Here is a 23563-nt window from a genome sequence, read left to right as displayed (position 1 = left end):
AGCGCAGGGAAGTCCTCGCTTGAACGACCCCTCGCGGTCCATATCGCCTCGCTACCCGCTGTACGACGAGGAGGGGAGGAGCCTGGGGAGCTCCGACTGTCACGCCCACCCGCCGCTGCTGCTGCTGCTGCTGCGCGCGCCGCCTCCGCCTTCGCCACGCGCCTATGCAAATTTACACCCTCCCTCCCACCTCCGCTTGGCTCCTCCCCCCCGGGGGCCGCCGATTGGCCCGCGCGGCGGCGGGGGGGCGGGGCGCGGCAGCGGCAGCGGCGGGGCGATGCGTCCGCCATCTTGCGAGCGGAGCTGCGGGCGGGCGGACCCCCCTCAGCGAGGCGGCGGCGGCGGCGGCTGAGGAGGCGGCGGCGGCGGCAGAGGAGGCCTCGCGGGCTCCCGGAGGCGGCGTGGCGGCGACGGCTTTGTTATCGGCGGTCCTTCCCCTTTGTCTTGTGGCCCCCCCCGCCCCCCCGCCCCGTCCCGCGGGGTTGATGTGGCTGCGCTGGGGGAGGAGGATGAACGGAGGATAAATGGTGCCCAAGGCGGACAGCGGCACCTTCCTCCTCCTCTTCCTCCTCGTGCTCAGCATCACCGAGCCGCTGCGGCCAGGTACGATGGGGGGAGGGGGAAGAAGAAGGGGGCGAGGAGGAGGATCCTTAGCGGGGAAGCCGGGGACTACGTTGCCCATCATCCTCAGCTCTCGCAGGGCTTAAAAGGGAGGCCTCTTCCCCCCCCCCCCTTTGGATCTGTCCCATAATCCCCAGCGCTCCTCTGGGGGGGGCTTTTGGGTGGCACAGCTGTTGCCTCTCTCTTTCTCCCCCCTTTCTATTACATTGCCCATAAGCCACTTCCCTGCCCTTGGAGGACTCCTTGCTCCTATCACCCTCTCTAGAAAGGTAGGACTACATTGCCCATGCACCCAGGGTCTTCCAGCTTCCTTGTTTCCAGTGTCTCCCAGTGCCCCCCTGGGGGGGGACGGGACCCCAGATGCTCTCTTCCCCCAGCTCACTTTGCATTACATTGCCCATAAGCCACTTCCCTACCCTTGGGAGGAATCCTTGCTCCTGTCACCCTCTCCAGAGAGGTAGGACTACATGGCCCATGCACCCAAGCTCCTTCAGTGTTGTTAGTCCTTGCTTCCCACAATCCCCACAGCTTGGAGGGGGGGGGGCTTCCAGATATTGGGGACCCCAGATGCTCTCTCCTCCCCCCCCCAGCCCATTTTGTATTACATTTCCCATAAGCCACCCGCTGCCCTTCAGAGGAACCCTGGCTCCTAACCCTCTAGAGAGGTAGGACTACATTGCCCATGCAACCAAGGTATTCCAGCTTCCTTGGTCCCTGTTTCCAGTGCCTCCCCATGCTCCCCCTGGGGGGGGGGGCTTTTGGATGTTGAGGGGGACTGTTGTCTCCCTTCTCTCCCCCACTACGTATTACATTGCTCATAAGGCACCCTCTTGCCCTTTAGCTGGATCCTCGCTCCTATCACCCTCTAGAGAGGTAGGACTACATTGCCCATGTGCCCAAGGTCTTCCAGCTTCCTTGGTCCTTGCTTCTGCTCCCAGCTTCCATCCCCATTGAGCCTCCCCCTAAACCACTTAGCTTCCCCCACTCTCCTTGGATAAGATAAGGGTCCCACTGGTAGGATCTAGAGAACTTGTTGGGGGAAGGGTCTTCTCCATAGAGACTTCCGAGTGATGGGGACACATTGGGATGAGAAGGTTGCCTTCAATCCAATGTAGGCACTTGAGTTTGGAGGACTTCCTTTGGGAGCATTTTTGAGGTGACCACTTTTGGGGCGCCAGAAGGACCTCTTCCTCCTCTTAGAAGTGGGATGATGGGATGGTAGAGAAGTTTATTTTAGTACACGGAGTCTGCACCAAGTAGCAATGGGATTGTCGTCTTCTACAAGGACCGGACAATTGTCCAGAACTTTTTGCTGATCTTCTGGGAATGCTGACTTGTCTTTCCGTCGCATGGTTATCCCAGCTTGTGAACAATTTTTGCAGCTCAGTCCGTACAACTTGCTAAGTTTTCGGTTGGTTTTGTTTTGTTTGGGTAGCAAAACAAGTTGTGTGAAGCTGGATAGTTGGTTTAATTTCTGATGTGGTGTATTGTGCAAGGCTAGAAAATGTATTAATTCACTAAGCAGATTAAGGGTATGCAGCCAGCCCTTGAGTATTTGGATTAAGGGGGCTGCCTTAACCCTTTTCATTGTTTCCCAGCAACTGTTCAAGTAAATTGCAAATATTTGGGTGATGGGCCTGTTCCAGTTGGCTTTAAACACTGAAGCAGATATTCTTATTTAAGAATAGGAGCTGTTGTGGCACCCCAAGATATTACTGAGCATTGTAAATACTGGGAAGACGCAGCTGGTTTTTGCATCAAAGCTCTAGTAAGTGGGTGTATTCCTGGGTTATTCAAAACCATTTGAAGCATTAGCGTGTTTGAATCAGCCCCACATCTATGGATCTTGCAAATAATTGGGCTTGCCTGTTCCCTTAACAATGGGATATGGTTGCTATCTACCATGTTTGCAATTCTAAGCTTTTGAAAAAAGCTGGGAAGGAGTCCTTGAAAAGAAAATGTCTCCTTTAAAAAAAAAAAAAAGAACAAGTAGGAAAAGGGGAAAGATTTTAAATATGTCAAGATTGGAGCGCGTACCGAAAAATGCCAGCTTTCAACTGCACGGATGAAAAGAGAAATTCAGTACTTTGGCCATAAAAATGGGCGAAGGATTTTTATGTAAGGTACAAAAAAAAAAAGTTCTTATGAAAAAGAGAACCGAAATAACATTCAGGAAAAAGAATAAGAGAAGTCGTGGGAATGATTGGAGGGCTTTGGGGAACTGCTTAAAAACAAAACTTTCCAGAAGTGTCCTTGAGTTAGGGAGAGCAAAACAGCAACAAGTCGCTTAAGTTTTTGTTGCGATGGTACGTGTTTAACTTTCTATTATCTTTTGGCTGCCACATGTTTCTTGAAGATTTTGTTCTGAGACCTCTCTTATTGACCCCTCAGGGCCTCCCAAAAAATAAAAGAATAAAATTGACTTCACAGGGAGAAATGAGCTATGTGTTTGGTGGGTGTGTGTGTGTAGAGGTCATATTAAGCCTTGTGTTAGAAAGTATTCCTATTTCTGATGATTTGAGAGTCGAGACAGCCCAGAAAGCTTGTAATGAGTCTCTCTCAGCCACCCATTTGTGCAAAGACTCTGGGTGGCTTATGAGGATTAAAACAACAATATGAAGAGTGTGGAAGGAACAGTAGGGGGAACATAATTCTTGACAACAGTGCAGACAGATCCAGTGGTGGCTTCTATTTAATGCCCAGTTCGTAGTGTTTTAGGAAAGGTTTCTCTTGAAGAACGGTACGATCAGACCTGTACGAATATGGGGAGGGGGGTTGGTATTGCTCTGGAGCTGGGGTCTCCAACCTTGGCCACTTTAAGACAAATTCCCCAGCCATTCTGGGAATTCTGGGAGTCCACAGGTCTTTAAAGTAGCCCAAATTGAACAACGATGCTCTAGGACGGGTGTCAAACTCATGGTGTCATGTCATCACGCGACGTATCGTGACTTTTCCCCCTTGGCTAAACTGGGTGTGGGCGTGGCCAGTGTATGACACACCTGGCCCGTGGGCCGCGAGTTTGCCGGCCCTGCTCTAGAAGGTGAGTACCGTGGCAGAGAACGAATCGATACTGTCCCTCAAAGGTTTGGGTCAGATCATACCATAAATAAAAAGACTAGAAGTGAAATTCTGCAAATATGCCTGTTGGGAGAACAAAATTCACTTAAGGAATAGAATCTCGGTTTTCCTGTCTGGCATCTTTACCATTACGGCCCGGGTTTTGGGCTGAGGCAGAGACTGGCTTAGTTACCTACAGAGCTTCTAAGAGGATTAGCCCAACATCATGACCATTGGTTCATTCTGGGTCTTGTGTTAAAAGGGACTAGTTCGTCTAGGGAGCTTACACGGTTGAGAGGGACTCTAGTTAAGTTAGACCTCTGCTAATATGCCTGCTCCATCTATCATCAGTCTATATTATCTATCCATCATCACCATCATCATCATTGTCTGCCTGTCTATCTACCTACCTACATATCTATTTATCAATCATCTATTAGCTATCTACCTATCTCATCTCTATATCAATCATCTATCGATAATCTATTTCCTACCTACCTACCTACCTACCTACCAATCATCTATCTACCTATCATCTCTATATCAATCATCTATCGATCATTATCTACTTATCTGCCTACCTACCCACCAATCATCTATCTATAATCTATCTACCTATCATCTCTATATCAATCATCTATCGATCATTATCTACTTACCTACCTACCTACCTACCTACCTACCTACCGTGTCTGTCTGTCTATCTATCTGTCTGCCTGCCTGCCTGCCTACCTACCTACCTACCTATCCACCCACCAATCTCATCCATCTACCTCTCACTCATTCTCTCTCTCAAACCTTTTTTGTAATTAATTTTGGAATATGTAATGGTTGTATCATAGATGCAGCTTTTGGTCTAATCACAAACTTAAGGAAGTGGGAGGGAAGAAGAAATTCCAGAAGTTAAGGATGACTTTTAAAAAAATAAATAAAAATCATCTGTTTTGTGAAACTACTTTTTGCCATATATAACCTGGCTGCCAGTCGGATTTAACAGGACTGCAACAGCTCTCTTGTAAACAAGAATCCCAGATAGGATTTGAATGATGAGCTTATACAGAGCAAGTTGGCTCTTGCTGGTTGATGTAATCCTGTGTTTTTGTGCAACATTGAAGAACCTAATCATAGCACTTAACTTCTTTGAAACATGCCTTGGTTTGCTTTGAAGATTATCTTAAAAGGCTGCTGTACTGTTACGTTGTTACCCTCTTCTTTTGTATCTTTTTGTTTTTGTTTGTTTTGAAAAGTGGATCTTTTAAAAAAATAAACCTTTTGCACAAGAAACCTTGCAGTTAGAAACTTTTAAGGGCAGCCACCAAAACAAACAAGAGGGAGAGCTCTTTGAGGACCGGTGATTGCAACTGGGAAACAGGGCCCAGCAATCTTGATTGAATTGGGGGGGACGTCCATCATCCTGCACGGTCCCCTGTTTTCATTTTGGCAGAGGCAAGCTGCATTGTCAACTGGGAATCCCGTGCCTCTTGCCAGCGATGAAAATGCCACCTCCTAGCCACCTGCTTCAGTTTCTAGGTGTGTTGTACATATATGCAAAGTAGAGAAGATCCTTATCTCAACGGGTGAAATTCAATGGAAAAGCCAGCACTTTGAATTTGTTTACCTGCTTGCTTCCTATGACATCGCGTTCCGCGTGGATTTATTTCTCAACCCAGCTTGGAAAATTTGCTAAAGGGAAACCCCAGTGAGGTCCCAAGAACCAAGTCTTTCCCACGCAGGTAGTGCTCAACTTACGACCAGCATTGAGCCCAGTGAAAGATTTGGTGAGTGGATTTTGCCCCGCTTTACGACCGTCTGTGCCACCGCTGCTAAGCGAATCGCCGCAGTTGTTAAGTTGACTAAGATGGCTGTGGAGTGAATCCAGCTTCCCCCGTTGACTTTGCTTGTAAGAAAAATGGTTTCCAAGCGGGCAGGAAAACCCGGAAATCTCAGATTCGGGTTTTCCTCGGGTGGGCCAATATTGACATCTCTAATAAAACTGACCTTTGAGAAGATGACAGTCTCGGGAGTCTTTTGATTTGGAGGTTGTTAGTTGGAACGCGAAAGCTCGCAAAACGGGGCAAAACTCAGCACCGCTGTCTCGCTTAGCCACAGCAACCTGGCTCTCCATTACAGTCGTAAGTCGAGGACTTGGCTTCTGCCCTGCTAATTGATCGCCCCATCCTTTTCTCTCTGCATCCAGATGCCCTCCCCTCTTTTAGGATGTGGTCTCTCAGGCACCAAGGGGCCCGGCTTGTTACAGGACTGGCGAGCGAACGTTTGATGCCCATCTGCCGGGCAGAAGGAAATATTTCAGGGTGACAGAATCGAAAGATAAGACACGCGAGTAAGGAGGGAGATTTATCCCTGAATGAGGAATCTTTGAGATCTCTTTCCCCAAGTCCCAAAACAATTAGCTTGCTTTTTTGTGAGTGCAGAGTTGCCTCCCGGGACGTATATTAAGTGAAATAACAAATCAAAGCCAAACTGAGAATGCACGAAAAGCAAGACGATATTAGAGCAATGGAAGCCTTATATTTTGTTAGGCTAATAAAAACCAGGCAAGAAGAAGAGAGATTTATACTCTAGGTGGTTCTATCTATCTATCTATCTATCTATCTATCTATCTATCTATCTATCTATCCATCCATCCATCCATCCATCCATCCATCCATCTATCCATCTATCCATCTATCCATCCTTCATCTATCTATATATTCTATCTTATCTCTCTCTCTCTCTCTCTCTCTCTCTCTCCATCCATCATCTATCTATCTTTCTATAATCTATCCTATCTATCTATCTATCCATCTATCCATCCATCATCTATCTATAATCTTTCTTATCTATCTATCCATCCATCTGTCATCTATCTATCTATAATCTATCCTATCTTTCTATCTATCTATCTATCTATCTATCTATCTATCCATCCATCCATCATCTATCTATCTATAATCTATCCTATCTATATCTATCCATCCATCCATCCATCCATCATCTATAATTTATCCTATCTATCTATCTATCCATCATCTATCTATCTATAATCTATCCTATCTATCTATCCATCCATCCATCCATCCATCCATCCATCCATCCATCATCTATCTATAATCTATCTATCTATCTATCCATCCATCATCTATAATCTATCCTATCTATCTATCTATCTATCCATCCATCTATCCACCCATCCATCATCTATCTATCTATAATCTATCCTATCTATCTATTACGACCCTTAATGTCTGTCCCTGGATAGTAGGAAATCTACCAAACGTCTCACCCCTTCTTTCACCCTGACGCGTTAGGAATCCACAATGGGCACCGTTGGGCACATCTGGGAGGTCCAATGGCACCTTTGGACTTTTGAGGCCGTGTTGTGAACACTCGCACAAAGTCCTGCGCGTCCCATCGGCCTGTTTGTTTGTTTTTTTGCGAGGAAGCAAAACGCTTCTCACCGTTTCTATTTCCCAGGTAATCCCCTCTTGTCGCATACCAGCTTATTTTGATGCTTCCCCTCCCTCCCTTTTCCAAATTTCCTGAGAATGACAGCACTCAAGTTGGTGCTTTTGATTTGATGCATATTTTATTCACTGTGTTCGTATTTCCTTTTTCTATCCACCTGGCATGGCCTTGCCATCTTGAATAAGTCTTGTCTGTTCTTCCGTATATGATTTCTCCTAAAACGATTACGGGTAGTCCTCGACTTACAACAGTTCATTTAGTGGTCATTTGAAGTTGGAACGGCACTGAAAAAAGTGACTTAGGAACATTTTTTTCACACTTGCGACCGTTGCAGTATCCCCATGGTCACATGACTTACCTTTGGAAGTTGGACAACTAGTTCGTAATTATGATGGTTGCAATGTCCCTGATTCATGTGATCCCCTCATGCGATACTATTAAGCTTCTCATCACTCCTTATCAGCTATCCCCTCCTACTTGGGACTGTATGACTGTCACTTTGTCGCTTGTATCCTTACGATTTATATTGACTGTTTTCTAGTATGATTTGATTGCTTAGTGTACCCTATGACTATCATTAAGTGTTACACCTGATGATTCTTGACTCTTGACTCTTTTCTTTTATGTACACTGAGAGTATTTGCACCAAGAAAAATTCCTTGTGCGTCCAATCACACTTGGCCAATAAAGAATTCTGTTCTGTTCTGTTTATTCCATTCCATTCCATTATTTCTGTCCTGTCCCATCTCATCCCACCCCACTCCATTCCATTCCATTCCATTCTCTTTCACCCTTCTGACCAGCAAAGTCAATGGGGAAGCCAGGTTTATTCAACAACCATGTTACTAACTTATCCACTGCAGGGATTCACTTAACAAACGTGGCAAGAAAAGTCGTAAAATGGGGCATAACTCACTTCACAAAGGTCTCACTTAGCAGCATAAATTCTGGGCTCCATTGTGGTCGGAACCCGTCCCTGGTGCCCAAAAGGTGTGTGTGTATGGGGGTGTGTGTCACTCCTTTAGAAGTATAGAAGCTAAGAGCAAGATCTGAAGGTGTCTCTGGAATCGCCCCAACCTGACCTCCCAAAAGTTGAGTCCTTTGCTTGGGAAAAGAGAACCCTGTGCCTGACTGCCAGGAGGAGCCGTCAGAAAAAAGCAACCCGTCTTTTAAAGATGGTCTCCAGAATTTTGGCCATTAAGAGTCTTAGCAAGGGTTGATAGCTACATGGACCCCTCTGGAAGGAAAACTGGTCCTAGATCTGAATGGCCACTGCATGGCCGTCAAGAGTTGGACCTTCCAGAAGGCTGAGCACCCAAGAATGGATACTTTTCAGTTGTAGTGCTGGAGAAGACTCTAGAGACTCCCTTGGGTTGCAAGGAGATCCAGTCCGGTCAATTCTGAAGGAAATCAACCCTGACTGTCCTTTGATAGGACAGATCCTGAAACTGGAGCTCAAATACGTTGGCCACCAAACGAGAAGAGAGGACTGGAGCTCTGGAGTTTTTGCAATGCATTCTTCGCTGTGGCATAGGGAAGCTTAATGTGTTTTCAACTTCCTTTCCTCATACCTGATCCCATGAGGACAGAAGATCTAATTGGCCTGGTCTGACAGGCCTCTTAACATTCTGAGTAACTGTACAAACCACAGCCTTCCTTGTAAATTTCAGAACAGCTCATTAAACTGCTGAGATGTCTGAAGGGTTTTACCATGGCTGGTCACCTGGTTTAGCTTCTGTAGATTGGGGCTTTATGGAGTAACATTCTTCTAGTGTATTTCCTGACCTATTAGCCTCGCTTTTGGGAAGGGGTTTTGCTCTTCTCCTCATCTTTTCCCAGCTGAAAATAAAAGTTTGATTAAACCTCTGCTCCACAAACTCTGAAATCCCAGGTTAAACCTTGGCTTCTGCAGATAATCGGAAACCTTGGGAAATGGCTGCTACCCAACCTAAATGAGCTGAAAATGTTGTATCAAGAGAGGCCTTGTGCTTAGCAATTTGTAAACGTTTGTTGAAAAAAAATCAAGGCTGTAGCAAACTTTAAAAGAGTCAGGATTGAATTGGTTATCCATTGTTATCAAACTCAAATGTTTGGTCCGGTCTGCTTCCATTTATTCATTTTTTTAATGCTTCCATTCATTCATTTTTTTTCTTAACTAATACGTTACCATACATGCTGGTTATTCCCTAGAACAGATTTTTTTTTTTAAGTTATGTTTTAAAAACGGAATTTATTACAAAATGTCGATGTGTTATTTTTAAAAAAAGACCAGCAATATCTTAGGAAAACACTACTAAAAGAGGACAATAGACACAGCAGTGTTTATTAGTAATGAGCTACGTTAATTCAAACCCAACAAAGATAAAATAATATTGCCATTCACCATTCAGAATAAAGTCTATTATTAATATCCATACAGATAATTATCATCTGATAAGGATGCCCAATTCTAGAACCTGGATGAAAAAAGGAATGTTTTCACAGTCTTTCAGAGGTGTGTGTGTGTATGTGTGTGTGTGTGTGTAAAACCAACATAATTTTAGATAAACCATCTCTGATTTGGGCATTTATGACAGCCTTTTCTGGCTAAATTATAGGTTGAACAAAGTTCCACCATCACTTGGTGGACGTTAACATAACCCTTAGAATACTGCATCCAGTTTTGGTCACCACGATCTTAAAAAAGATGTTGAGACTCTGGAAAGAGTGCAGAAAAGAGCAACGAAGATGATTGTTAGCTGTAGGCTAAAACATGGAGAACGGTTGCAGAAATTGGGTATGTCTAGTTGGAAAAAGGACTAGGGTGATGTGATAGCACTCTTGCAATATTTGACGGGCTGCCACGAAGAAGAGAGGGTCAACCTATTTTCCAAAGCACCAGAAGGCACGACAAGAAACGATGGAAACTTATCAAGGAGGGAAGCAACCTAGAACGAAGGAGAAACTTCTTAAAAGTGAGAACATCTAACCAGTGGAACAACTAGCCTCCAGAAGTTGTGGATGCTTCATCACGGGTGGCTTTTAAGAAGAGATTGGACAGCTACTTGTCTGGAATGGTATAGGGCAGTGATGGCTAACCTTTTTGGGCTCCTGTGCCAAAAATTGTGCGTGCGCTGGAGCTTGCGTGCTAGCACCCAGAAGGCAATGTGTATCCCCCCACACCGTCTGTGCATGCGCGCACAATCCCCCCTCCTGTCCCCCTTCCACTGCCGCCCCCTTACCTGCACTGCGCCCCACAGCTGATTTTTGGTCAGCGTGAAGCCCTTTTCACTTCCCAGAGGCTTGAAAAAAGTCTCTGCAGGCTTTGCAGGAGGAATAATAGGCCTGTTTCATCACTTCCGGTATTACAGGAAGTGACAAATTGGGCCGATTATTCGGCTTGCAGAGGATTTTTTCAAGCCTCTGGGAGGCCGGAAAAAGGTTTAAAACCAGATGAAAATCTGCTGTGAAGCGCGCGCATGTGCAGTGAGGTAAGTTTACTTGCCATAGGTGCCATAGGTTCGCCATCATGGGTATAGGGTCTCCTGTTTGAGCAGGGGGCTGGACTAGAAAACCTCCAAGGTCCCTTCCAACTTCGTTATTCTGTTAAGTTTGCTAGTTCTTTAGGATTACCACAAAATCTGTTACCATGTTTTGGGCATTAGTAATATTGGAAAGCAATCAGTGTCTCTCATGCTAATTAATAATGGCTTTCAATGAGAGAGAAATCTATTTTTCTTCTCCACGCTTCTTATAGTAAGATTAATAGGACTTGAACATTGTCTTATTTAATGACCAATGTGATCAAGGCAGTTCATCTTTCATCTATTGAGTGTGCAGATTTTTTTTTTTTGAAATTATTACTGCTAAGGGCATATGCATACTTTACACGTCCCTTTCAAGAGCTATTAACCAAAGAGAATTTAAAAAAAAAAAAAAGATTAGTTTTGTAAAATATTAATTTACAAGGCACCACCACTGGGCCTCTGTTGTCTCGGGTCATTGTCCATGTTTTAGCAAGTCATATACCCATTGCTATTTAATTGCTTTGCCCCACTGATGCATAAATAATCAAGGATACCTAAAGGAGGCAATTTAATGTTAAAAATCATGTGTCTCAGCTAATAATCATCTGCAGGGCTGGCTGTTGCAGGGAATAATTAAAACATTATTTCACCCTTGGTTTTTTTTTTCATGAATCTTAATATACTTGGCTTCTGGTTTTACTGCAGCCATGTAGCCTAGGATGCTCATGGTGGCTTGACTGACACCCAAGCTACTGGCTGGAATTACAGTTTCCCTGCATCTTTTGATCTGCAGCTGCTATAGATTATTTTCTGGAGGTGGTAGATGCAAGAAACCGTGGGCATTTCTTGCCTAGAAGAAAGATCTTGTTACTTGAGAAATCATTGCAAATACTTCTAGCATTGCCGGTCTTCAGTCGAGATCAGGTGATGTGCTAATACCACTCTATAAAGCCTTAGTAAGACCCCACCTAGAGTACTACATCCAGCTTTGGTCCCCACACTATGAAAAAGATTCTAGAAAGACTCTAGAAAGAGTGCAGAGAAGAGCAACCAAGATGATGAGTGGACTGGAGGCTAATGGTTACAGGAACTGGACATGGCTAGTCTAGTGAAGAGAAGGACCAGGGGAGACATGATAGCAGTCTTCCAACATTTGAGGGGCTGCCACAGAGAGGAGGACGGGGTCAAGCTATTTTCCAAGGCACCCCAAAACCAGACAAGGATGGAAACTGAACAAGGAGAGATTCAACTTAGAAATAAGGAAAAATTTTCTGACAGTGAGAGCAATCGGTTGATCAGAAGTTGCCTTCAAAAGTTGTGGGAGTTTCATCACTGGAGGCTTTCAGGAAGAGATTGGACTGCCATTTGTCAGAAATAGTGTAGGGTCTACTTGGGGGGTTGGACTAGATGACCTACAAGGTCTCTCCCAATTCTGTTAATCTGTTAAAAAGGTTATGGCGTGGATTGCTGGCCTCTGAGGGACAGGAGATCCGTTGATCCTGACGAGGAAACCAGTGAATCCATCGGTGCCGTTAACCCATCCTAGACTTAAAAATTAATTATAACTTTTCTTTTTCTTTCCTTGCTTTAAGCTGCTCATCTCCAATTTCTGCGCACAGGTAGATTTTGGGAAACCAGTAGAATCAGCGTGTTTAAAGGAAACCCTACCTTCTAACAAACCGTGTCTGTGGTGAAATTTATTTATTTTTTTCCCTAGCGGGCCCTTCACGTTTTCCCATATGATGCAAAGCAGAAACTGTCTTAGGCACTCTGTGCATCTTAAGAGTTTCTCCACCTCTGGAAGAAGATGCAAAAGCATCGCAGGTATGCCTCCTTTATCAAAGCAAACAACGGCAAGATTGGTCTTGGGAGGCAAGACCCAAACGCAGTTTCTGCTTAGCACAGCGGCTTCGGTTTTTAGTTTTGAGCCATGCACGAGGACAGAATCCATACACTGAAAAAAAAAATGCAAAAAAATAAAAAATAAAATAAAATTTGCATTTTGCAGTCGTCCAGTAGCCTTTTTCAAGGCGGTCTTGAATCCAGCTGGTGGATTTGTCTCTTGAGAAATATTCCCAGGACTAAGCGAAGCCTTGGTTTAAACAGATTTGGACCAGTGCCCAGGAAGCTTTGTTCTGGCCACCCACACAGTCCCTCCGAAGGCAGGTTGTCAGTTCAGTCTCTCTCTCTCTCTCTCTCTCCCTCTCCCTCTTTCCCCCCACCCTTTTTTTTTTCCTGAGCAGAAATCCAAAGTCACACCCTCTTCATTTTGGCAACCTGCCTTTCCAATTAACCAGTTTTCCTACTCTCATGTACGCTATGGAGTCAGCAAGCAAAAAGCGAAGCCAGTTGGGTGTCCTTAAATCAGGACACACAAACTTTATTGGAGCAGCCGTTGAAGGAGAGAACAAAATAGGCCAGGAGTAAACTAAACCCAGGCCAGCCTTGACTTACGACCTTTGATAAGTGAGTTTCTGCAAACTTTCTCGCCCCGGTTGTTCAGCAAATCACAGCAGCCTGTTACATTTCGGTTGTGAAGTGGCTCCCCTATTGACTTTGCCAGCCAGAAAGTCACGAAAGGATATCCCACGACCGAAGGAGACTGCAACTGTCACAAGTATGAGTCAGTTGCCAAGGGTCTGAATTTTGATCACACGACCTTGGGGACCGCTGCAGAGCAGTCATAAGCGTGAAAAACGGGGTCCCTTATTTTCGGTAATTTTGGTCACTTAACCAACTTGTTGTTAAGTCGAAAGGCTGCCTGTGCAGTTGTTTTAGTTTAAATCCAGAAAATTAAAACGTTCTCCGTAGATTCACCCTTTCTGTGCACTGGTTTCTTTTCTTCAGTCCTAAGGATATGCTGCTTTGCAAAGATGCAAAGGCATCCAGAGACGTTTTATTTTATTTTATTTATACAAATAAAAAACAAATGCTTCTTTTCGTTTTCATCTTCTTACGATAGCCTTTTTAATTCAAGAGCTTCCTTCCCCTCCTCTCCCTCGCTGTCTATCATGTGGCAGTGATTTTCTAACTTACCAGTTTTGTGAGTTGTGTGTCAGCTGTTGGGGGGGGGAAAGAAAGCTTGACGTGCCAAGACTTTACATGGGGGAAAAACTAATGTTGATTTTTTTGGGCATGTGTGTGTGTGTGTGTGTGTGTGTTCCTGCATTGCGTAACCAGCAGTTTTATTTTAACTGGGAGAATTTGTGAGTTTTGGGTGTTTGGGCGAAGACGGGATGGGGAAGGGATTTCTTTTCGTAACTGGCATTTTAAGGAAGCTTGGGGTTTGGGGAAGCAAACAAACCCTCCGTCAACTGGTGAAAAGATCTCTTGTTTAAATGTACTAAGCCTTCAGCGGCCAAAAGGGAAGCCAATGAAGAATTGTAGATTCATTCGCCAGGGTAAAAATATCCTGATGTTCCGCCAAAGGGACCCGTCTATTTAGCTTCTTTGTGTTGATAATGCTGGCGCTTGGCGTTTGAGACAAAAGAGTAAAATCGCAAATGCGGCTGGGTTCAAATTTGCCTCGATAGGCGTAACATTTCGGTAGCTCGGGTTGCCTTGCTGAAACAAATCCTGAATCGTACCTGTTGACCTATGTATCATTTAGGAGAGTCTATGATCTAATGCGGAGGTACAGGCCTGGTCCCCTTCCTAAATCTGTGTTTCTCAATCGTAGTAACTTTAAACTATGATCTAATGTGGCAATATGGGCCTGGTTCACTTCTCTAAATCCGTGTTTCTCAACCATGCTAACCTTAAGCTATGATCTAATGCGGAGGTACCGGCCTGGTTCCCTTCCTAAATCCGTGTTTCTCAATCGTAGCAACTTTAAACTATGATCTAATGTGGCAATACGGGCCTGGTTCACTTCTCTAAATCCGTGTTTCTCAACCATGCTAACCTTAAGCTATGATCTAATGCAGAGGTACAGGCCTGGTTCCCTTCCTAAATCCGTGTTTCTCAATCGTAGTAACTTTAAACTATGATCTAATGTGGCAATACGGGCCTGGTTCACTTCTCTAAATCCGTGTTTCTCAACCATGCTAACCTTAAGCTATGATCTAATGCGGAGGTACAGGCCCGGTCCCCTTCCTAAATCCGTGTTTCTCAATCGTAGCAACTTTAAGATGTGTGGCCTTCAGCTCCCAGAATTCCCCAGTCCACCAGGAAGGCAGCGAGATTATAGTCCTCAATTTACAGAAGTTCCCTTAATGACGAAGTTCATTCGAAGTTACAACAGCACTGAAAAAAAGTGACTTAGGGCCATTTTTCACACTTAATGACCCTGGCAGCCTCCCCACAGTTCTGTGATTTACATCCAGACGCTTGACCACCGACTCCCAAAATTTACGTTGCTAAGTGAGAAATTGGTTAAGTGAGGTTTTTCTTCCCCATTTCACGATTTTTCTTACCCCGCGTGTTACGTGAGACGCTGCAGTTGTTAAATTGCTTAACCTTGGTTGTTAAGTGAATCCGGTTTCCCCATTGGCTTGTCAGGAGGTTGCAAAAGGAGATCACGTGACCTTACCCCGGGGGACGCTGCAACCGTCATAAACGTGAGTCATCACACGTCCAAATGTAAATCATGTGAACCACGGGGCTGCCGCATCGGTCATAAGTGTGGGAAAAAATGGCATTTCTTTAGTGCCTTTGTAGCTTTGAACAGTCCTCAGAAAAACTCTCACAAAGCCTTTTAATAACAGTTGCTGGAATTCCATTCTTCATGTTCAGTTTCCTCTCTTACTTTCTGAGCATTTCTGCGTGGAAAAACAAGACCATCATTTGCACAAACAGATGTCATTATCCAAGTCATCGGTGTGAAGGACACACGTCAGCTGCCAAGAGCTTTTGAACGACTAACGTTGTGTTGAAGGACAAGCAACATCATAGTTTATTCAGAAGAACACTGGGTTATCCCACTTGTTCCTCTGTTTATATATATTTTTATTATTTACAACCATAAGTATGCAACACAGTGCAACCGTTCTGGCATTACATTTGCCATACATGCAAAAATATTACTAGACCATTAACATTCATATTATTGATACAATATTTACTTTTTACTGGTTATTTTTGTTCCAATCTTCCCTTCATTTTTTGCAACCTGTGATGACCCTGCGTGGGATACAAAATAAACAAAGTCATATAAACAGGTGAAGCCCCTTCTATTCCTTCAACGTGGCTTCAAAGCTCCAAATATCCTTGACTGGAGACAAAAAACTCCCCCCACAAACAGTTACGAAAAGAAGGAAGTGCCGTTCCAACTAAAAATGCCGATAAATTATAAATAGCAAAAACAACACAAACCACACTGAAGCAATCAAGGGAACCAGGCAAGATAAGGGCTTGAAGACATCCACAGATATTGGAATACACACTGGGAAGACGCCAAATTCAGATAGGAACGGACAGACTAGAGATATTTTCACACTTTGTTTCCAGCACTGGCCCATACGCATGACCGTCCTTTTAAACAGCTGCAGCCCACGAAGAGGATTAAGGCCCCTTTCCTCCCCTGTAAGACGCCATTCACATCTCTCCCTTATCCTCTCCTCCCTGTGTGCCCTAGGATGGAGAGGGGATGGGCCTGGGTCCTCCTCTGACTGCCCAGCCGGCCTCTGCCCTTCCCCAGCCTCCTCCACAACCTCTGGAGCCACACTTCCACTCCCTGTCGGCTCCTCTCGGGGCATGACACAACCACTGACAAAACTTACTCCACGTTTCATCATCTGATTCCCTCTTGTTTTTCAAATCTAAGCTTAGCCTTTCCGATTCTGCGCAAGCCATTCTTTTCCCGATTATCTCTCTCTCTGGTTTCATTCTTCAAATATTGTGCACGTATCATTCTCGCCGCTGTCAGTACATGTATTATTAAATATGGTATACCTTTCCTATGACCTCCTGTCATTATTCCCAAGAGAAATAATCCTGGTTTAAATGGAATATGCTCTCCCACTTGTTGAATCAGTGTGAGTGTTTTCCCGTGGCCCCTGAAATGTCACGAAATGAGGCAACCAAAGACCCATGGGTGGAGATCGGGGTGTTTCCTTCAGCATAAATTATTTGTGGCTCAGTAGAAGCGTCCTGTGATTTCATTCCTAGAATTGAATTGAATTGAATTCTTTATTGGGCAAGTGTGGTTGGACACAAAAAGAATTTGTCTTGGTGCATATGCTCTTAGTGTACATAAAAGAAAGGATAAATTCATCAGGAGTCAAGAATCATAAGGTACAACACTTAATGATAGTCATAGGCATAAGCAATCAAATTGTACTAGAAACAGTCAATATAGATCGTAAGGATTCAAGCGATAAAGTTAGTCATACAGTCACAAGTGGGAGGGGATGGGTGATAAGGAGTGATGAGAAGGTTGATAGTAATAGTAGTACAGACTTTGTAAATAGTTGGACAGCGTTGAGGGAATTATTTGCTTAGCAGAGTGATGGCGTTTGGGAGAAAACTGTCCTTGTGTCTAGTTGTTCTGATGTGCAGTGCTCTATAGTGTCATTTTGAGGGAAGGAGTTGAAACAGTTTATGTCCAGGATGTGAGGGGTATGTAAATATTTTCACAGCCCTCTCTTTGACTTGTGCAACATGCAAGTCCTCCATGAAAGGCAGGTTGGTACTAATTGTTTTTTCTGCAGTCCTAATGATCATTTGAAGTCTGTGTCTTTCCTGTTGGGTTGCAGAGCCAAACCAGACAGTTATAGAGGTGCAGATGACGGACTCAATAATTCCTCTGCAGAACCGGACCAGCAGCTCCCTGGGCAATTATTGGATGGTTGTCAGTATTCAATTCCTGCCTTTCCTTTTCGTTACCTTCTGTTGCACGAAGGACGCAAGCATGGCTGTTTGGGGAATGGCAATGGAAGCAGGCCAATTGACCAAGATGGTATCTGTGCAAGGTTGAAATAAATCACAGTCAAACAGGAAGGGCTTTGGGGTAAAAAAAAAAAAAAAGACGAAATTCATCCTGTATTATTCCAGGTACTCAAATGGAGTAAAATGTAGGCAGGTTTGTTTAGTGACTGTTCAAAGTTACAACGGCGCTGAAGAAGGGGGACTTATGATCCTTTTCCATACTTACAACTTTTGCAACATCCCCATGGTCACGTGATAGCTTGGCCACTGACTCATGTTTATGACGGTTGCAGAGTTCTGGGTTATATGATCCCTTTTTGGGACCTTCTAAAAAGCAAAGTCAACGAGGAAGCCAGAGTCGCTTAACAAACGGTGTTTACTAACTCAACAATTCACTTAACAATTGTGGCGAGAACAGTCCTAAAACGGGGCAAAACTCACTTAACAGATGTTTTACTTAGCCACAGAAATGTTGGGCTCCATTGTGGTCGTAAGTCGAGGACTACCTGTATGTATGTCCAACTATTTGCAGAGGTCATAATTCAGTTGCAAAATATTTTTGCATTGTGCAATACGTGCAAGAGACAAGGCAGAATGTAAAATAAATCTCTTTGCTTCCTAACGCGGGCTCTTTTGAGTGAGTTCAGGCCTGTCTTATAGGCAAAGCTGCAATTGTCTTATTGACAAGAATCTCTATTTAATTCTTACTTATTTCAATTGTTTGAACAATTGTTTTTCAATTGTTCTATTATCAGGTTGCGAGCCGCCCAGAATTGCTTTAACTGTCAGATGAGCAGCATTTAAATTTAATAAAAGCATACGTAGATTGAACAAATGCATTCATAAATTAATGTAACACATAAATATAATGAATTAACCAGGGTTTGCAAATCAGACTAGCTTTTGTTTTTGTATTTTGGCTGAACCTGTAATGTGAATCAAACTTTTTTTATTACATGCTCAAGTTTAAGGGTGATGCTTTCTTGTATTTACCTTTAAGAGATAATATCTAACCAGGTCGTGGGGTAGTTTGTCTTCAAATCTCAGGCTTTTATCACTGTGTTACTTAAGCATTTTGGAAAATGTCTATTTTGAGTGTTCACCTCTTGGGGATTTGAATTGGTTTATGTCAATCATGGGGGGGGTCTCAAAGAATAGAAGAATAAACAGTGAGAAAGAAATACAACAATGTTGGCTTAATCCGGTAATATTAACTTCGATATTATCTGTATCTGGACCAGGTAAACATCTGGCAGCTATTCTTCTTATTAGAGATAGTCTTATATGCTGATAGATTTGATAACGGGATCGAGAGAAAGCCAAATGTAATAGGCAATTTTAATTTAGGATGTTTATAGCTGCAATCTGGAACTTTCTTTCTTTTTTTTTTTTTTTGAGGTGGAAATGAACTGGGTAACAGTGAGACACTGTTACCTATTGGAGTAGGATATAACTATATTATTTCAAAGCGAATTGTTAACATCTCATGCTACATTGTACATGTTTTAGTGTATAAATGGAGAAAGCAGTCCTGCGCAATCTTCGGAGGCATGGTAGCATAAAAATAAACCAAAAATCTCCACCCGAATTTGGTTTTCTGTGGCAAGGCTGAGGATTGACTCCTTGTTTGTAATTCTTGAGAACAGTTTTATTTCCAAGATGCTTCTGTTGTTCAATATTAAGTAGTAGGCCGCTTGCAGCTGGCTTAATTTTTTTTTTTTTATAACAAAAATGTGTTTTCTATTTTCTGTCTCCAGAGCAGTGTGTGCAAATCTTGGCTCCAAGTTCTTAGCAATTGCTAAGGAGAGCGGTCTTAATTTATAATAGCCCAGAACCAGAAGGAATCTAATCTGGTAGCAGTTTTTTTCTCGCCATTATGTTTTATTAAAAGGCATAACTTTTCATGAGCTACAACTCACATCGTCAGGTGGATAGAATAGCTAAGCTGATGTAAGATTTAAATGGGGATGAAATAGGGAAGAGAATAACAGAGTTGGAAGGGACCTTGTAGGTCATCTAGTCCAACCACCACCACCCCGGCCAAGCAGGAGACCCTACACCATTTCTGACAGTTGGCAGCCTGGTCTCTTCTTGAAAACCTCCAGTGATGAAGCTCTCACAACTTCTGAAGGCAACTTCTATTCCCTTGGTTGATTGTTCTCCCTGTCAGAACCTTTCTCCTTATTTCTAGATTGAATCTCTCCTTGATCAGTTTCCATCCATTATTCCTCGTCTGGCCTCCGGGTGCTTTGGAAAATAGGTAGATCTCTCCTCTCTGTGGCAGCCCCCCCTCCCCCCAAAGAACTTCTGGGGGTGCTGCTTTGTTGACCCATCTATTCATAAAAGGACTGGACATAATCTCAGAAAGCATTCATTCATCAGTGATGACATTTCCTTCCAGGAAGTTGTCTACACTCTGATAAGATCTCTATGAGGCCCAAAGGCCTTGTTGGAAATAAATAATGATGCTAGCATTTTACTTAGCAGAATGCCAACTTCCTCTTGATTTTATTTTTTTTAAATAAGGCATTAAAATAATACTTTTTTTCCCCTGAAGTCACAAAGGACAGGAAATCTAGTGAGCACTAAAAGAGGAATGTGGAACACATCATAGTGTTGACAAAGTGTTACCCAAAACAAAGCAATCCATGTAATGGCTTAGCTGAGTATATGGACCCATTAGCAGGCTAGGATGATGATGCAATTAAGTGTCACAAGTCCCTCCTCAGTTACAAAGCTCTTGAGAAGGGAAGGTGTCAATTTCAGACTAGCTACTCTCTTGACCAACTGACACCACAGTGTTGTGTTTTTTTTTAAATAGGAAGTTAATAAAAATTAAAAATTGCTTGTAATTACCCCCAAAGAAGATGCTGTGGCTTGAATGACCACACCCTGGAAGGAGTCATGCTGCCTTTGTCATAGGACTTAACCCTTCCTGCCATTTGTCCCCTGTGACATTATTTAAAAGAGTAGCCTGATCTGCCTTCCACTCTGGACGATGTGATTCTTTTGACCTTGTGCTGTGTGTGCTAAGATTTGTGCGGTACAATACAATGATTTTTGGAAAGTGAGGAGTGTACAAACCCACCTGTCTGTGCTGTTTTGATGGTCGTGTAACACAAGAAATCATCTCTTCCCACAGTCTTGAGTTCTTAGCTGTCACTATAGCCTACAACCTGACTTTTCCTTTTGAGTAATAGTGTTAAACAGAGGAGGCCTATATTTTTTTTTAATTTCTCCCAGTTGACTTAAGCTAGCTTGTGTTCAATTTATATTTTCCCAACAAAGAAATAAAGGGAGACTAGCTCGCATCGAATTCAAACCAGATTCGAACCAGAAGGGTACAGCTAGCTGACAAGAGCTAAATAGCTTGAAATAGATCCATACTAGTCTCTCTTTATTTCTTTGTCGAGAAAATATAAATTGAACACAAAAATAGTTTGTCGCGAAAGCGACTGCCCTGCGAAGAAGGCTCCTGGGTTGGGGCTGAAAGGCGAAAGCAGAAGCAGAATGCTCCATCCCATAGTTGGGTAGACCAGGTTGCCCCTGATAAAAATCACTTTAGCTTTCTGCTTCTTAAAACGCTTCATATATGATGCTAAGACCCTCTTCTTGCAGAATATCATCAATGCTTTGAGCCAGGTTCTCCACTGTGCATTTTATCTGTAATTAGGAAGTAAAGTTCATTCTGCCTTTGCACTGTGTATACAGTAAGGGTCATGTGTATCCAAATAAGTTTATTTGGTTTTCTGAACTGAAATGGTACGCATTAAAAAAAAAAGCATGAATTTTTGTCTCAAGCTTAAACAGCTATTTTGATTGGCTCGGCTTCACATTTTTGTGAACCTCTTGCTTTCGCAAGGGGAAAGCCAATGCCCTGAGCTTCTGATGGATTCTCGAGGCAAATGTTCCCTGGATGTACGATGTATAATGAAACGGAGAAGAGAGATCTTGTGAAGGCGTTAATCCTGGCGAGGGTTAATAGTAGCTATTGAGCGTCTTTCCTGCAGATTTGGTGTACGGTTTTCGTCTGCACTAAATTACACACTCCACGTGTTTGTTTGCTTGAAGTGCCGATCAATTTTTGGGAGCCAAAGTCAATTGCAACTTTCCTTGATCCTTGCTTAACAGGATTCAGAAGAGCCGTCTCTCATGTGGGGAGTGGGAGAGGAAGAAACCCAGTCAAAACTTTCTCCAGTAATGCAAAGTTTTGACATTTCTCTCTCGCCGCTCATCCCAACCACGAGGAAGGACTTTAAATTTGGGCGCACTAGCTCGGAGCCAAGAGGGATTTTTTTTGGGGGTTGTGGATGGTATTTTTGGATTTGGAAGCTTGAGCAACCTTCTCCTCATCTTTTGCAGAGCTGCGTTGCATCCCCGGGCAATTCACTTGCCGTAGCGGTTCAGTCCAGTGCATCCCCTCCAAGTGGCAGTGCGATGGGTGGCCCACCTGTGAGGATGAAAGCGATGAAGTTGGCTGCCCAAGTAAGTGCCCCCAAAAAGAACACAGAACAGAAAGCGTAGAGTCCTAGGGCTGGGAGGGGCCTCGCAGGTCTTCTAGCCCAACTCTTGTTCAAGGCAGGAGACTTTCTACTGGGGGTGTCAAACTCAAGGCCCGGGGCCCGGATCCGGCTGGCGGGGTGCTTAGATCTGGCCCATGGAGCCTCCCTGAAAACAGTGAAGGACTGGCCCGACGTGCCTCTGCCAGCAAAAACTGAGGTTAGGAGGACGACATGAGTTGTTCCCATTGTCGGAAAATTCCTCCTGAACTTACTCCTAACTTTTAACTAAAGTATTGGGAAAGAACAGGGAAGCCTGTGTAGTGGAATCACAGGCTGCAATAGAGAGTGGAGTAGAGAGGTGGGCTGGCTTGGAGGCCAGACTCCGGAAGCCTTCACCTACCTGCTCCCAGGAGAACGCAGTCAGTCCGGGGAGGTTCTTGTAAATAAGAGGTCAACAATAAAGTGCTTTGACTTTATTGCATGGAGTTGTTTTGGTTCCTTGCCCCTGACAGTCTTTTTCTAGGCTCCAGGACATCCATCGAAATTTTTGTCAGCAAAAACTAGGGAGGAAATAGAATTATATCGTCTGTCTCTCTTTCTTCCATCTTATCCAGAAGCTTTGTGTCAAATTAGTTTGCAGCCGGGGAGCGTAGCATTCAGATATCATGAATGTGATCTCCCCCCCTGTAAGCTGCGGTCTACTCCTGAAAAGCGTTGCACTTTGAAATGCGATAGTTGTGCAGCTGAAAAGTATTTCTGTGTTGCTTGCTTACTTTAGGTTAGCTTGTGTTAGCTCTTATTTTCTTGTTTAAAAGTTTCCTTCTCAGTTTTTACATACATGTACATGTATGTGCTTGAATAAGGAAGTGAGGGCAGGATAAGTCCACCACATGTCCACTCCTAACCTCTTGTGGGTTTCAATACCACACACTCCTCTAATCCATAGCCATTTTCTTGATGTACTGGAGAAACACTTTGGGCAAGTTTATTAGCCATTCCAGTCAGCTCTTCCTCCCCTTTCCCCACCCCAATTTTAGTCAAGTTTAACTCTTATAGTTGTATTCTTGGTTTTGTTTGGTTTTTGTTTTAACAAGGAAAGTCCCCTGCCTTCCCAAGGCCAAATAATATCCACAGAATCTCTTCTGCTCCAAATGGCTGACCGCCGGGTGTGTTTTCTGCCCTTCGGAGGCAGGAAATGGGAAAAGTTTGCATAAGCTCCAAATCAAGATTAATGGTGCTTTGCAAGCCAAGAACTCCACAAAACTCAGAAAAAAAATAAAGTCCTGTTTCCAGTAAGTTCTTGAACTCCACCCGCTAAGATAGGTGGGATCCCCATAAATTTTAAGTATGGTCTTCAGCAGCAAACCATTGTCCACCCCTTCTCTCAAATCCAGTGTAAAATCCATGGAGATGAATCGAAGTTCCGCTTCATAGAAGCGCAGCTGAGTTATTATGTTTTTAAAAATAAATTGCCTTTGACTGAAGCCGAAAAACCAGAAAGTTGAGTAAGATTAGCAGAGAGGAAGACTGCAGAACAAAGTTTCA

At 43.7% G+C, this 23563-nt stretch overlaps 1 protein-coding gene across 4 annotated transcripts in view; it reads left to right on the top strand.

The window, feature by feature from the left end:
- Positions 1–241: 241 nt before the first annotated feature.
- Positions 242–23563, top strand: part of DGCR2 (DiGeorge syndrome critical region gene 2) — a 36633-nt gene continuing 13311 nt past the window's right edge. For 2 of the 4 annotated variants that reach the window (XM_087913347.1, XM_087913346.1), the window contains exon 1: positions 256–603. In XM_087913347.1, coding sequence (XP_087769473.1) covers positions 525–603 — 79 coding nt within the window. In that variant the 5' untranslated portion in view covers positions 256–524. Of the gene's footprint in view, positions 604–21878; positions 22002–23563 lie in introns of all 4 variants that reach the window. The other 2 variants (XM_087913345.1, XM_087913344.1) reach the window with 2 other exon arrangements.

The sequence above is a fragment of the Pseudonaja textilis genome, chromosome 15, assembly GCF_049901715.1.
Source record: "Pseudonaja textilis isolate UNSWEBS1 chromosome 15, rPseTex1.2, whole genome shotgun sequence".
NCBI lineage: Eukaryota > Metazoa > Chordata > Lepidosauria > Squamata > Elapidae > Pseudonaja > Pseudonaja textilis.
Note: the sequence above shows the minus strand (reverse complement) of the source record. Positions and strands in the feature narration are given on the sequence as shown.